The sequence below is a fragment of the Branchiostoma belcheri genome, unplaced genomic scaffold, assembly GCF_001625305.1.
Source record: "Branchiostoma belcheri isolate BF01 breed outbred unplaced genomic scaffold, Haploidv18h27 scaffold90, whole genome shotgun sequence".
Lineage (NCBI taxonomy): Eukaryota > Metazoa > Chordata > Leptocardii > Amphioxiformes > Branchiostomatidae > Branchiostoma > Branchiostoma belcheri.
Genome location: NW_017804576.1, coordinates 892728 through 907197, shown reverse-complemented (window position 1 = coordinate 907197; position 14470 = coordinate 892728). Strand labels below are relative to the sequence as shown.

At 42.3% G+C, this 14470-nt stretch overlaps 1 protein-coding gene across 1 annotated transcript; it reads right to left on the bottom strand.

The window, feature by feature from the left end:
* Nucleotides 1–3239: 3239 nt before the first annotated feature.
* LOC109487926 (potassium channel subfamily K member 10-like) lies at nucleotides 3240–9062 on the bottom strand. Its single transcript, XM_019792027.1, has 4 exons — nucleotides 8331–9062; nucleotides 7263–7408; nucleotides 5856–6022; nucleotides 3240–3514 (listed from the first exon to the last, which is right to left on the bottom strand). The coding sequence occupies exons 1-4, from the start codon at nucleotides 8931–8933 to the stop codon at nucleotides 3240–3242; spliced, it is 1191 nt and encodes a 396-aa protein (XP_019647586.1). The 5' UTR covers nucleotides 8934–9062.
* Between the last annotated feature and the right edge of the window lie 5408 nt (nucleotides 9063–14470).

Sequence of the window (14470 nt, the reverse complement as noted above, 5' to 3'; positions counted from 1 at the left end):
CGTGCGTGCGTGCGCGTGTGTGTGTTTGGAGAGTCATTAAGTTTCTTGTTAGCGTCACAACACGTATACAATCTTATTGTTCAGAATAGAAGGGAGCAAAATGACTAAGGACGTGAGTTTGTAAATGCAGGCTGTTATATTATAATTGTATCTGAAAGATTTTATAGCATTCTGTTTGTAGCCATTTTACTGTCTGCTTGGAAGTACTCGTAAAGCATGGTCAATTAGCAACCAACCAATCAATCAATCAACCAATCAATCAATCAATCAATCAATCAACCAATCAATCAATCAATCAATCAATCAATCAATCAATCAATCAATCAATCAATCAATCAATCAATCAATCAATCAATCAATCAATCAATCAATCAATCGATCAATCAATCTTTATTCAAACAACTAGCAGACGACAGTCTGAATTGAGTTGTTTTTACAGTTCATAAAATTGACGTTAAACAATACCAAATTGCATAATTTACAAGATAATCACACAAATTCGCTAGAGAACTATAATAATGCCTATTTACACAAGTAGAGGTAAAGGTCCATGCTAGCCGAACTCAGTCACTCTATGCCCTAAAAGCAGGGAAGATACTGCATTTAACTAGCGTTTAACAGCTCAACAATGTAAGGAATGGGCGATTTTTTGTACCGTCAATCATGGCAATATGGTATGTTTATTACGTAGACACTGGAAGTATAATATGTGATTTTATCGTACTACATATGAAACATACAACTTCTGATTATATGTTTTTGATGATGAGAAGTAATTACAATCAATCAATCAATCAATCAAATGGTTTATTCTCAACCGACTTCGCAGCACCAGGCTGAATATCGCCAATTGTAACATTCACTTAAAAACATTATACATTATGAAATACATTATATACATTATAAAATCGTTAATGGTACATTAAAAGGAGCGTCTTACTTTAAAAAAACATGTGGTGTACGAGTACAATGATGAAGCTCTGACGTGACATAATTATTATAAATAACAAATTACTGTATACTAACAAAAAGTAACCACACGCACATCATTGGTGTGTATAAGAATGACGTTTAGAGAGGAATCTTAAGTCTTTATATACATATACAAATTCAAAAGTATGGTTCTGAGTATCATAAAGAAAGTCATCATCACATTGTGAAAATTAAACTTAAAGGAATTAAACTTACTGGAATTAATTTACCAACTCAAAATATATGATATTTTATAGCAGTGTATTGTATTGCATTTTTATGACTATTGTATGTTATTGTAGGAATTTGTATTTCATGTCAACAATTGTTCGACTTTGTAATTTGTATTGCATTGTATTTATATTGTTGTGTTTGGGAGGACAACTTGTAAAGGTGTCAATACACCTGTTTTGTCCTCCCTTCCACTTGTATGTTTGTACTTGTGGTGAATTCTAGTAAACAAATAAACAAACTCAGATGAACTTTCATGCTGACGTCATGATAACGTTCATGAAGGCTAGACATCCGGGTTATAACTAAAGATTCACAAGAAATAAAGTTCTCTTTATCATGATATGTAAGTAGTCAGCATGGTATACAAAACAATAAATTCTTACATGCAATACAGCTTCTGACTGTCTAAAGCTCCTTTCACTCAGATTGTATTTATGGGTTCACCACACCACGAAGTGGTGGTGAACCCATATTGCTTTTTCTGATGTTTCTTCTTTATGGGTTCACCACACCACGAAGTGGTGGTGAACCCATATTGCTTTTTCTGATGTTTCTTCTCCTCCTCCTTCTCCCCCTCCTTCTCCTCCTCCTGCCATATCTTTAAATGGATTCAGCTTCTTCATTTTAGGGCCTAAGGTCCTGAAATTTGGTATGGAGGTACAGTGGGCAAATACCCCTAGGCGTTTTTTAAATTTTTGTGATACAGGCTTTTAGAATGGTTTTATTTGAGTTTTTTGGCTGTGTTATAGCAAATGTATTACTGTGTTAGTGTGCCGTGTTTACCATGAGTCATCACAATGGAATGCAGGACATCAACCAATAGGCATGCAGCTTTCCTCTATACTTCTTGCTGATTGGCTGTTGGGATTTAACTTGATTAACACCCGCATAAAGCATTTCCACCTGCACAGAGCATTTCTTGCTGATTGGCTGTTGGGATTTAACTTGATTAACACCTGCACAGAGCATTTCCATACTGACAGTATGTCTTTATTCAAGTGTTTTGGTAGGTATTTCAAGCTTTTCTGCTCCAGCATTGGAATGCGGGGCATGAACGTTTTTTATTTATTTTGAAAATCAACAGTTTGCATTATGCAATTAAAAATCCTAACCAATAAAGTAGGGAATAGCTATCCAACTGTTGTTTTAGTTGTATGTTACTTCATATTATAGTTATATCAATGTAAATCATTGTTTTCCCTTGTGTTTCTCATTCTTTCCCTGCCATGTCGTAAAATGTGGTGAACCCATCGCTGTATTTGCTCCAAAGCAAATATTGGCCTTTCTAGTTTACATTTACATTAGTACAATACAACTGAATAAGAAAACATGTCTTCGAATTCTGTTACGGAATCATCATTTTATGGTGTGGAGTTGCTATACAGCGTCTACCTGTCTAAAGATCCTTTACATTAGTACAATACAATCGAATAACAAAACGTGTCTTCGAATTCCGTTACGGAATCATCTGAATTCTGTTACGGAATTTTATGGTGTGAAGTTGCTATACAATGAAGAAGCTATACACATTACCACATGTGCACAGATCGCTGATCACCACATATATGAATGTGTTTGAATAAGAATAAACAGAGCAGTAGTTTGTTAGGTTAACCTACAGTAATCCATGTGGTACTACATTATACAAATAAACATACTTGTTTTCTTTTAAAAACTTGTTTTCTTTTAAAATACTATGTAATGTAAATGTATATGTAATTGTACGTGATGTATTTTTATGTCTTACATGTATGTACCCTCTCCTGGAAGAATAGCTGCCACCCTCGGGTGGGCAGCTAAAGGAGAGCTTTTCCTCAATAAACCTCAATTACATTCCGTATCACATGTAACACATGCAAGACATTAGAAAACATGTCGGCCCTTTCAGGTTATAATCTATTGCAGTGACCGTATATTTAACGTGTTCTTCTCCGTCATAAATAGTATGTAGTAGCACATTTTCAGAAACTACAGGGGATTGCATCAGGGCCAGGCTAGCGCTATAGCCATGAGATTTCATTGTATGCCTTTAATTAAACCAAGCTGGTTGGACGAACCTGTCCCCTTTTCTGCGTGTCTCGACCCTTCTCATCCAACACTAGTGCCTCCATAGACACCATCCCCTGGTCTTCACCTGTCCCACCGCCGTCCTTCATGCCCTTTCTGTCAGTCCGATCCTTTGAGTCGATGGTTTCTATTCCCCGCTTCATGAGGTCGAACACCATGGCGAGAAACACCAGTCCACAGGCAATCCAGATGAAGACCAGGGCCTTGTAGGCTTGCCAGTACTCTCGCCCCCTCTGTTTACCTGATGATGTACAAAAATAGTTATGTTTAAAGTTAAAACTTTTGGTCCAACACAAAAAATTCTCTCACCTAGAGTCTGTGACAAGCCTCACTGGGTCAGTTTACTGAGGAAGACCAGAGTGACTGGTCGAAAGCTCTAGGTGAGAGAATTTTTTTCTGTTTGGACAAAATGTTTTAACTTTAAACATTTAACTACCAAGTGACTCAGATGAACTTTCATGATAGTAAAAAATATTTATGTTTACCTTCGAAGAACCGGTGCTGTAGCAAACACCCTGTGGTGTTGGATTACATCATGTAGCAATGCATTGGCTGCAGTGAGCACATCACTACGTATATGAATGTGTTTGAATAAGAATAAACAGAGCAGTAGTTTGTTAGGTTAGATCCAGATGACCAGATGTTTTAGTGACCAGGGCCTTGTAGGCTTGCCAGTACTCTCGCCCCATCTGTTTACCTGATGATGTACAAAAAAAAATTAACGGCTCTTGATCGCAAATGTGCAGATGTTGACAGATTGGCGCACCAAATCCGTAGGGTGTTTTTGGCACCCAGCCGAAGAGGCTCGGTGGGCGTCACTCCACCGTACAGGTGGGGAAGTCGTGTAATTAAGTGCCTTTCCCAAGGGCACAACGTCGGGCCACGGTGAGTATCGAACCCGGGACCTCTCGGTTCCGAGTCCAACGCTCTAACCGTTGCGCCACCGACGTCACGATGATGTACAAAAATATTTATGTTTACCTTCACAGAACTGGTGCTGTAGCAAACACCCTGTGGTGTTGGATTACACCATGTAGCAATGCATTGGCTGCAGTGAGCACATCACTATATATGAATGTGTTTGAATGTGTTTGAATAAGAATAAACAGAGCAGTAGTTTGTTAGGTTAGATCCAGATGACCAGATGTTTTAGTGCCAGTACTCTCGCCCCATCTGTTTACCTGATATGATGTACAAAAGGACTAATAAACATTGGATAGTACCAACTACTATAAGTAGGGTCGTGGAATCGTGTAGCGTAGCGGCAGCGTGCTCGACTCAGAACCAAGAGGTCCCGGGTCCTGACATGCCACCGATCTTGTGCCATTGGTAAAGGCACTTTACACGACTTTCCTCACTTTAACTGAAAATTAGTATTTTCCTTTCCTGTATTTGTCCTCTGCGTAGGAGACGGCATAAATGATTTGAAAAAAACTTGAGTGTGCCGTCACCATGTGTTGTGTTGAATTGTTGGAATAAAAAAAGAAAGCAACTACTAACTAGAAAGGCCAACATTTGCTTGGGAGCAAATACAGCATATTTCAGTCCATCTCCCTCCCACGCAAAAGTGGACTATTCCAAACTTACCCCAATGCAAAAGTGGCAAAGGTTCTCAAATAAATTAATTAAATAGTAGCTATGTAATTGAGAACAAAGATGCAAGAACAAGCACTGTGAATCTCGAAAGCTATACTAATCTTATTACAGGTATGCAAATACTAACAATAACGGGTATAGCACTTTTGGCCCTTTTTTTTGCTGTAAATAGCCATTAAAAGTCCCCCAAATGAGTCATTTGGAAGTGGTGTATGCCAAATATGTGACTGCTATTCTGTAGACACATGTTCAAGGTACCCTTATACCGAATTTCAGATCATTTGGTTGTAATACCAGGTCTCAGGATCCAAAAGTCCATTTTTTGTCGAAAAATGCCCCAAAAAAACTTCATAAAAATTTTTTAAAGGCATGTATCAAAAAAATGAAAAAAAAACGCCTGGGGGTATTGGCCCACTCTACCTCCATGCCAAATTTCAAGTCATTTGGCTGAATGATGGCGGAGTTGAATCCCTTTGACTGTTTGGCAAGAGAAGAAGGAGGAGGAGGAGGAGAAACATGAGAGAACACAATATATTTCATCCATACCATGGTATGGACTGAAATATAAGTACCTAATACAAACTCAGAAAAGAACAAGAAATAGTCATGCCTTCAAGTGCTAGATCTAGGATTATAATCAACGAAAGATTGAAGCGTTCAAAAACTCGATGCAGATATACAGACGATTATATGCCGAAGAGCAGTTATACCGGCTATTATATATAATAACGGTTTATTGTCTATTGTCATTTTGCACATAAAAAAGGAACAGTATAAAATGAAATTATATACAAGCAAATATATGCTGGAGAGCCCAAGAAACCTGAAGGTTTGTCTAGTGGACTCTCCCAAATCCTATTAATTTTACGATGTCTTATTTACATACATTTATTACATTTACATTTAACTTGCAATGTATTAAGGGACAAGCAAACAAATTAACTCAAAAATTAACTCACATATATACATAAAACAGATACAGATACCTGCTACGTAGTCCCCGAATCCTATCGTACTGAGAGAGATGAACATGTAGTACAGCGACTCGGGGTAGGACCAGCTCTCGGCCAGTGAGACGACAGCGGCGGGGAGGAGGTAGAAGAGACACAGGCCGACGCCGAACGTCGCTGCCCAGGCAAGCCGCTGGACCCTCCTGTGATTCGTGATTTTTTGCGATTTGTTTATTTGCGCATATACAACAAAATTCACAATCAAACTAGATAGGTAACATTTGCAAAGCAAGTGCATGATGTTTATCTTTACATGGTCCAGCTCAACAACCTACTGCTTTGTTTATTCTTCTTCTTTCACAGTCATATTCTTACATGGTGACCATGCCGTTCCTCTTGAACTCAATGCATGGCACTTACAACATGATGTAACCCAACACTAGTTCTTTATTCTTTATTCAAACAGTGGTCAACATGGTATCAGTACATAAACAAAGAAAATTATGGACTGCTGAATTGTGTCAGTGAGCTTACATGTACATGAAAATACAACGCGGGCACGAGCAGGTCAACATAGAGATTCACGACACCATGTACCAACATATACACATAAAGACTAAGTCTACATATTTGGCTGTACGTTGTAGAGTCTGATTGTGTGGTGCAGAACTCTGCAGTCTGTAGTTACCATGGTGATAGCCGTCTGGTCCTGGTCATTGACCTTAGGTGTTTGGAGAAGAGGGAACAAGGCAAAAACAAATGTTTTTCTTCGGTAAGGCCACACCGTCTTACTTTTATGGATGACATCCGCGCGCACATTGATTTTCGCCTGTTCTGAAAAGATCACGACGCGTCTACCGAGGCTCTGGCCTGGCTCTAGTCCTGGGTAGTCCATGGTAGTTAGCGGAGCCGGTGCACGTGGTAACTATGGAGGACGGCACCCAGACTACCGGAGCTCCACGCGTACGATCGACTCAAGAACTCAGTACATACGTACAGTGCCGACTCAAAAATTCCGCAAAAAGCCAGCTTGTGTCGGCCTGTAATATACGTCGCTATGTACGCAAATTCACAATACCAGCTTTGTATTCCTGTGGTACAGTAACATTTTAATTTTTGTCCGGAATTTTTTTGTCATTCGCCCGCGCGCACTAGTTTGGGGGTCGTTCAGAGGATGGCATCCATAAAATTAAGACGGCGTGGCCTAATATATAACATCTGTGTCCATAATATCACCAGGGTCCATAATATCGCCACCTTGAGAAACAGTGTGCTTTAAGATATTTTTACTGCAAGATACCCTAGGTATGTACATTTGATGTGTGAAGGAGTGCATACCAAAAGTATGTTGCAGTAAAAATATCTTTAAGCACACTGTTTCTCAAGGTGGCGATATTATGGACCCTGGTGATATTATGGACACAGATGTTAGTAATAACAAACCTGACGCTCCAGTTGCGAGAGGCGTGGGCCTTGTTGGCGACGCTCCGGACTGTTCTGCCCAGGAGCCTCCCCACGCCGTCCAGAATGACCAGGTAGAGCGGGATGCCGACCAGCGCATACACCACGCAGAAGGCTCGACCACCGTCCTAGAAATGTAATAATTAAAGGCGTGAAGTTAGAATGATTAATCTCCAAGCAGATCCCTCTCGGTGGCAAAAAGACAGTATCAAATTGGCCAGGCAGTATCCATTAGCCAGAGAAGCTCCGCGGTCACCGATGGTCGGGGTCAGGACAAAAAAAACGGTCATATATAAAAAAATGTAACGATTATTCCCCACAACCTCTGCTTGGAGAGTAAGAATGTTGGCACCTGGCTTGAGTATATACCTGGTTGTAAATTAAACAAAATGCGAACGTCCAGAATGACCAGGTAGAGCGGGATGCCGACCAGCGCGTAAACAACGCAGAAGGCTCGACCACCGTCCTGTAAACAAACAAAAAATTACGGCTCTCAGTGGCCAATATGAGATGTTGTCACATCGGCGCACCAAATCCGTAAGGTGTTTTTGGCACCCTGACAGACAGATTAGCCTAAGAGGCTGGGCGTCACTCCACCGTATAGGTGGGGAAGTCGTGTAAAGTGAGTATCGTCCTGTAAATGTAATAATTAAAGGCGTAAATTTAGAATGCTGGCAACTGGCTTGAGCATATACCTGGTTGTAAATTAAACAAAATGGTAGAATCCTTTGCGGACGTCCAGAAGGCTCGCCCACCGTCCTAGAACGAGGAAGGTGTAGATTTTAACAGTCACAGGTGGATAGAGCCAGCCTTTGCCAGGCTTCACAGGCGACCGGAAAGAGTAGAAATATATCTATGTGTGGACTGAATTAACAAACAAACAAACAAACAAACAAACAGACAGACAGGCAGACAAACAGACAGACAGACAGACCCACCGTGGAGGGAGCGATGTGCCCGTACCCTGTTGTCAGGGAGAAGCCCACGGCCGATATACATAACAAACAAACAAACAAATAAACAAACAAACAAGCAAACAAACAGACCCACCGTGGAGGGAGCGATGTGCCCGTACCCTATGGTCGTCACCACGGTCAGGGAGAAGCCCACGGCGGAAGAGAAGGACCACATGGGCGGGGAGGAGTCCTCGTAATTGCCGTCCTTGCTCATCGGGTCCAGGCCGTGCAGGCTGGCCCTGTAAGCCTCGCGGATGTGGCGCTCAAACTCCCGACGCGACATGATCAACACGGGCAGGTCGTCGTCCGGAATACAGTCCTTGTCGCCTGCCGTCAGGTTGAGTTTAGCCTCGAGTCTGTTCATGATTCTCCTAAGCATGTTCGGCAGGCTTTGGACGGAGATACACGTTACACCTTCTATCGCACAAGCGTCGTCCTGTTCTTTCTTACTGTTAGAACCACTAGACTTCCTGCTTGGCAGCGTTGGAGTTCGAGTTGGTGTTGGCCGCACTCCACAAGCGTTTTCCATGCCTTCCGTCGTGTTGCGTTTCATGTCGTCGACGTCCTTGTTCATTTTGAACACCTCCTTTCTCATCTTCTCCTCTTCCGCGTTCTCCAAGAAGTGGAACGCCACGCCTCCTACCAACACGTACACCACGAACGCGAGGACAAGGCCAAACAGCTTGAGGCTCCGCATTGTCGCTACACTGTAGTTTTCAGGGCCGGCTACACTGTAGCAACGTTTCAGGGCTGGCTACACTATAACAATTTTCAGGACTGGCTACACTGTAACAACGCTACACTGTGACGACGTTTCAGGGCTGGCTACATGTTACATACACTGCAGCAGTCTTTCAGGGCTGGCTACAATGTAGCTACACTATAACAACATTTCAGTACTACCTACACTGTGACAACCTTCCCAGCCACTTCCGCGATATGTTTCTTTGCCTCTTGGTAAAACAGTTATGGCGGAGAAGGTATGTTGTTGAAAACACAGCAGGCGAACTGCGGCATAGTCACGAATACACGTCAAGTCCAACACTGTGCAGAGTCGCCCATGAAAACAACCCAGACAATAGAGTGATATGGCTGACTAAGGCTGGCTTCCGCACAAAAAGACTTGGTTCGGGGTAAACTACAGCGTCAGATCCGCACTTCCGGTAAGGTACAGTACCATGACACGCAAACCCTGACTACATTATCCTTTTGTTTTTGTATGTGTTGTGTATCTTTCTTTGAAATAAAAATAAAAATAAAAAAGACAAAGGTAAAAAAAAAAAAGTTATGACGAAGAGGGTATGTTGTTGTTGTAAATAATACAGCAGGCGAACTGCGGCATAGTCACGAATACGCGTCAAGTCCAACAGGTGATCACACTGTGCAGAGACGACCATGAAAACAACCCAGACAATAGAGTGATATGGCTGACTTAAGGCTGGCTTCCGCACTAAAAGACTTGGTTCGCGGTAAATACAGAGTCAGATCCGCACTTCCGGTAAGATACAGTACCATGACACGCAAACCCTGACTACTGTCAAGTCCAACAGGTGATCACACTGTGCAGAGACGACCATGAAAACAACCCAGACAATAGAGTGATATGGCTGACTTAAGGCTGGCTTCCGCACTAAAAGACTTGGTTCGCGGTAAATACAGAGTCAGATCCGCACTTCCGGTAAGCGGTACTGGTATGACACGCAAACCCTGACTACAGTTCAGGCAAGGTTAACCTCTTCGGTTCAGGGAATGGCTGCAGCCTCTACCAGGCGTCGGGAGGCGGCTGAAAAGAGCAGGAATTGGGCAAATAGAGAGATAACATGCCGGGCGAGTGGGTCCGCTAGAGAGTACAATTTGCCGCACCTGAGTTATATGTCTGGTCCGACGGTATGCATTATTGTATTATTGGCTCACCTCAAATATTTCTTGCCGCTGAAAGTCGCTGTAAGTACATACTCTTGAGCTCTTAACTCCCAACTGGCGGGAATATTTAAAGTTCCGGCCCTCACGAGGAGTGTTAAGCTGGTTGGTTATCCCTCACACTTAGGCGAGTCGCTGAACGAGCTATACGATTCACGCCAACAGAGCTAACGGCCTAATAATTATTTTAGTGCTCACATAACGATAGAAGTTCGAGGTTCCGCTCTTGATATCGCTTTGAGAACAAAGCAAATGAGATAAAATAGCTTCGGTTCCTCATATTTTCCAAGTGAAACGTATGCTATACGCCCACAACAAGCTCACAGACACAGTGAGTCAGGTCCTTTTTGCTCGGATGCGTTCGTGGCATATGCAGGGGGGATGACAGTGTATACAGTGCAATTTTACGAAATACAGTGCAATTTTACGGAATACAGTGCAATCGTATCAATATACAGTGCAATTTTACGGAATACAGTGCAATTTAATAGCATACAGTGCAATTTTACAAGTAAAGTTGCACTGTATACTAGTAAAATTGCACTGTGTACTAATACGACTGCACTGTATTCCGTACAATTGCACTGTATTCCGTACAATTGCACTGTATTCCGTAAAATTGCACTGTATTCCGCAAAATTGCACTGTATACTAATACGATTGAACTGTATTCCGTAAAATTGCACTGTATACTACTAAATTTGCACTGTATTCCGTAAAATTGCACTGTATACCCTGGCACCCCTGTTTTTGCTCGGTGGCGTTCGTGACATATGGCATGGCGACTATTATAAACACAACATGAACATGTAACAGGAAGCCTGGACCGTTTCTCGTTAGGACTAGTCCATTTCACAGCTGGCTGGAGGGGGTAGGAAGTAGTCACTCAGGTTCAAGATCGATATCACCTATTCAGTTAGTTTCTCGAACGACTTTGTGCCAAGCCCTTTCGACCATTCTTTAGTACTGTGGTCTATACTACAGGTCAGTTGCCCAGACTTCCCTTTAGTAGCCTCCGTAGCGAGCTTATGGAACTGGGGATTTGGTGGTCCTCGGCTGTTTTCTGATACGGGGGTAATTTAACCAGGCCGGCTATGTTGTCAATATGCAATCAGAAAATAGCACATAAAAGCTCCCGAAGACTCCCCAAAACCCCCAGTTTTGGCATATCCCTTTAACATGTACGATGAAATAGCGAGTGAGCCCCCCCCCCCCGAAATTGAACAATGCTACCACCTGTTGATGTCTGCGTCGCTTAGGGTCAAAGATCACACGCACCTGTCATGCCAAACCCGGAGGGCTTGTTGCGGTGTGGGCGTGATGATAGCAACAATCAATAGAAAGTTTATTGCAAATACTTGCCCGAGGGCTAATTGCAGTTACAGACAACATAGAAAGAAAATACAGTGGTATGCGTAATTCCCCCTAGGCCCTAACATCCTTAGCCTCTATCAGGCTTCAGAAGCGACTGGAAAGAGTAGAACTTGTGTTCTGCAGGTCATGGGTTTAGTTCTTTTTGCCGAATGGTTAGAGCGTTGGGGTATGAACTGGCGCCAGGTTCGGCGTGGGTTCGATCCCCTGCCCGGGGCCAGGAGTGTCTTTCTGTTTCCACTCGCCTCTTGTTTCAGCTGTTGTGTGTGCGTGACTGGGTTCCTACTAAAGCAGAACAAATGATTTTTTTCTATTTACGTACATACATTTTGGTAAATCCCCTTAGACTCTAATTTCCTTTAGCCTCTACATGCAGGCTTCTGGGGAAGCTAGAAAGAGTAGAAATTGGCCCGATAGACAGATAACACATCCTTTGCTTGAAGGGAAGCATCCTGCAGTCACACTGCTAGGGGTTGTTGGTGATGGAGGCCAGGATGTCATATGCCGCGGACGGGAGTGTCTCCATCTGGTTATGGTTCATTCTAGGGATTGGGTTGGATGGCCATGCTGAAGTATCTAGATTCGATACGTCTTCAACGGGGAAAGTGCTGATGTAGTTGGTAGCCATTGAAGTTGTGTGGTGGCGTTGAAGGCTCCTGCCTCGATACTGTGGATGTTGTTGTCGTACAGATGAACGACCGCCAGGCTATCAAGTCCCGCAAACATGTGAGATCGGAGAATGGTAAACTGGTTACCGAAAAGGCCCATTTCAGTTAACCTGGATAAGTTGTAGAACGCTCCGCTGTTGATTACGGAGATCTGGTTGAAACCAAGAAATAATCTTGTCAGGGTGATGTACCTGTACTGTAGAAGTCGGACTGACTTAAGGTTGTGATGTAGTTGCTCCACAGGTCCAGCCAAGTGATGTTTGTAAGCAGGTCCTGAGGAACACTGGTGAGGCCTCTGTTGCTGCAGGAACAGACTGATGAACAGCTGCTGCTGCAGGCTGCGGCTGGCCCAGCTTCCTTCAGGAGGATCGGCAGCAGAACCAGCAACCTTTTCATCTTGTCCCGCATTTCTTCTGGGCGACAGAGATTCGTCATATCCTAAATGTAATCTTCATTTTATAACGCACATTTTGGTTTCTATATTTACTACAAAACCACCATTTGCTTACTGTGACAATGCTGATACCAAAAACTAAAATGTGAGAGCATACATTACGAAATGAGGTTTACACAGGCACGGTTCTGGATACGCGTGTACTATCTAGTACCGTGCTTGAGCATGATTCTGGATGTAATAAGCCTTTATGTATTTAAAGTCGATAAACTTGTTCGGTCAACTGACCGCTAGGATAAAGCACGGATACAAAACAAGGTCAGCTAAAAACGAAGAAAAAAATCACTCACTTAACTTCGTTTCCAATGGATCCTGTCTAGTTGTATGTCTCATGGGTTAGGGTTAGGATCAGGCACGGTTTTGGATAGTCTCCACGTATCGAGACTTACGAATGGCAGTAAATGAAATTACTTTATTACCTCCATGAAATGTGTCATGGAGGTTATATTTACCTCCATGATATGTGTCATGGAGGTTATATTTACCTCCATGAAATGTGTCATGGAGGTTACATTTTCAGTTGCGTTTATCTGTCCGTCCGTCTGTCCGTCTGTTGGTCAACAAGATAACTCAAGAACGCCTGGATGGATTGGTTTCATACTTGGTGTGTTGGTAGGGTGTGACGAAAACTGGAAATGATTAGATTTTGGTCCCCCTAGTGGCTTCCCTTGGTACTGCAGCGCAACTTCCGGTTTTGATATCTCGCGATCTGGACATGCTAGGGTCATGAAATTTGGATGATAGGTAGCTCTCGTGCTTGGGAAGAAGTCACATGAGTTTGGGCCCCCTAGCGGCTTGTTCTGGAACTGCAGGATGGTTTCTTATGTGAATGTGAATAATTTGTATAAAAATTTTGCTAATGAGCAGGATTGTAAATGTAAGCCATTTATGTGATCATCACTATGCATAAGCTTTACGAAAGCACTAAACATGTCATGGAGGAATGAGATTGTCGAACTCTAGTTGAAAATGCACCAGGGCAATGAAATGTGATCTATGATCTGCCTTCGCGAAAGTAACTTCGTATCCAATACCGGCTGTCTAGTTGTATGTCTCATGGGTTAGGGTTAGGACCAGACATTTATACAGGCATAGTTACAAACCAGTCTACTGCAGTCTACTGGGCCTGGACGTGTGATCTATAAACCAGCCAGACCTTTGGGAGGGGAGAGGAGGGGACTAATCTCCAAGCAGATCCTAGGGTGGCAAAAGACAGTATCAAATTGGCCAGTCATCCATTCGCCAAGAAAGGGTACATACGTACACCACCCAAGTATGAACCCTCTATGGCGAATGTTTCCACCAGGCTCCTTTGCAGGCTGATAAAAATTGTAGAAACGGGCGTAAAAAGGAATGAAACTGGCCAGGGGAGTTGGCCGGCCATGGAGGGTCCAGTTTTCCTGCATAAATATATGGCGGGCCAACTCTCCTGGTCAGCTACATTCTTTTTAGGCCGATTTCAACTATTTATTCAGCCAAAGGAGTCTGGTGGAGACTATCACTCAGTTTCTGCAGCTTCTTTTGTGAAACAATTAGAATAAGATTTACCACACAGTGCAAACAGTAAACGTCACAGCAATACAAAACTTTAATTCTAGTAGTTAGTAACTGAACATACAGTCACATTAGTGACACATTAGTGACATATTAGTAAAGAACCAATCCTACATGACTATACAAGTTGACAAACGTCATACTCTCACATCAAACATCAGTTATATATATGATATATATGATATATATGATATATATGATATATATATATATATATATATATATATATATATATATATATATATATATATATATATAGTACTAGTA

What these genes read in the sequence shown, in the direction of transcription:
- LOC109487926 (XM_019792027.1), bottom strand. Translation starts at nt 8,933, where the DNA reads ATGCGGAGCCTCAAGCTGTTTGGCCTTGTCCTCGCGTTCGTGGTGTAC. An exon ending in TCTCGCAACTGGAGCGTCAG is followed by an intron (nt 6,023 to 7,262) that starts GTTTGTTATTAC and finishes CACGAATCACAG; the next exon opens with GAGGGTCCAGCGGCTTGCCT. An exon ending in ATTCGGGGACTACGTAGCAG is followed by an intron (nt 3,515 to 5,855) that starts GTATCTGTATCT and finishes GTACATCATCAG; the next exon opens with GTAAACAGAGGGGGCGAGAG.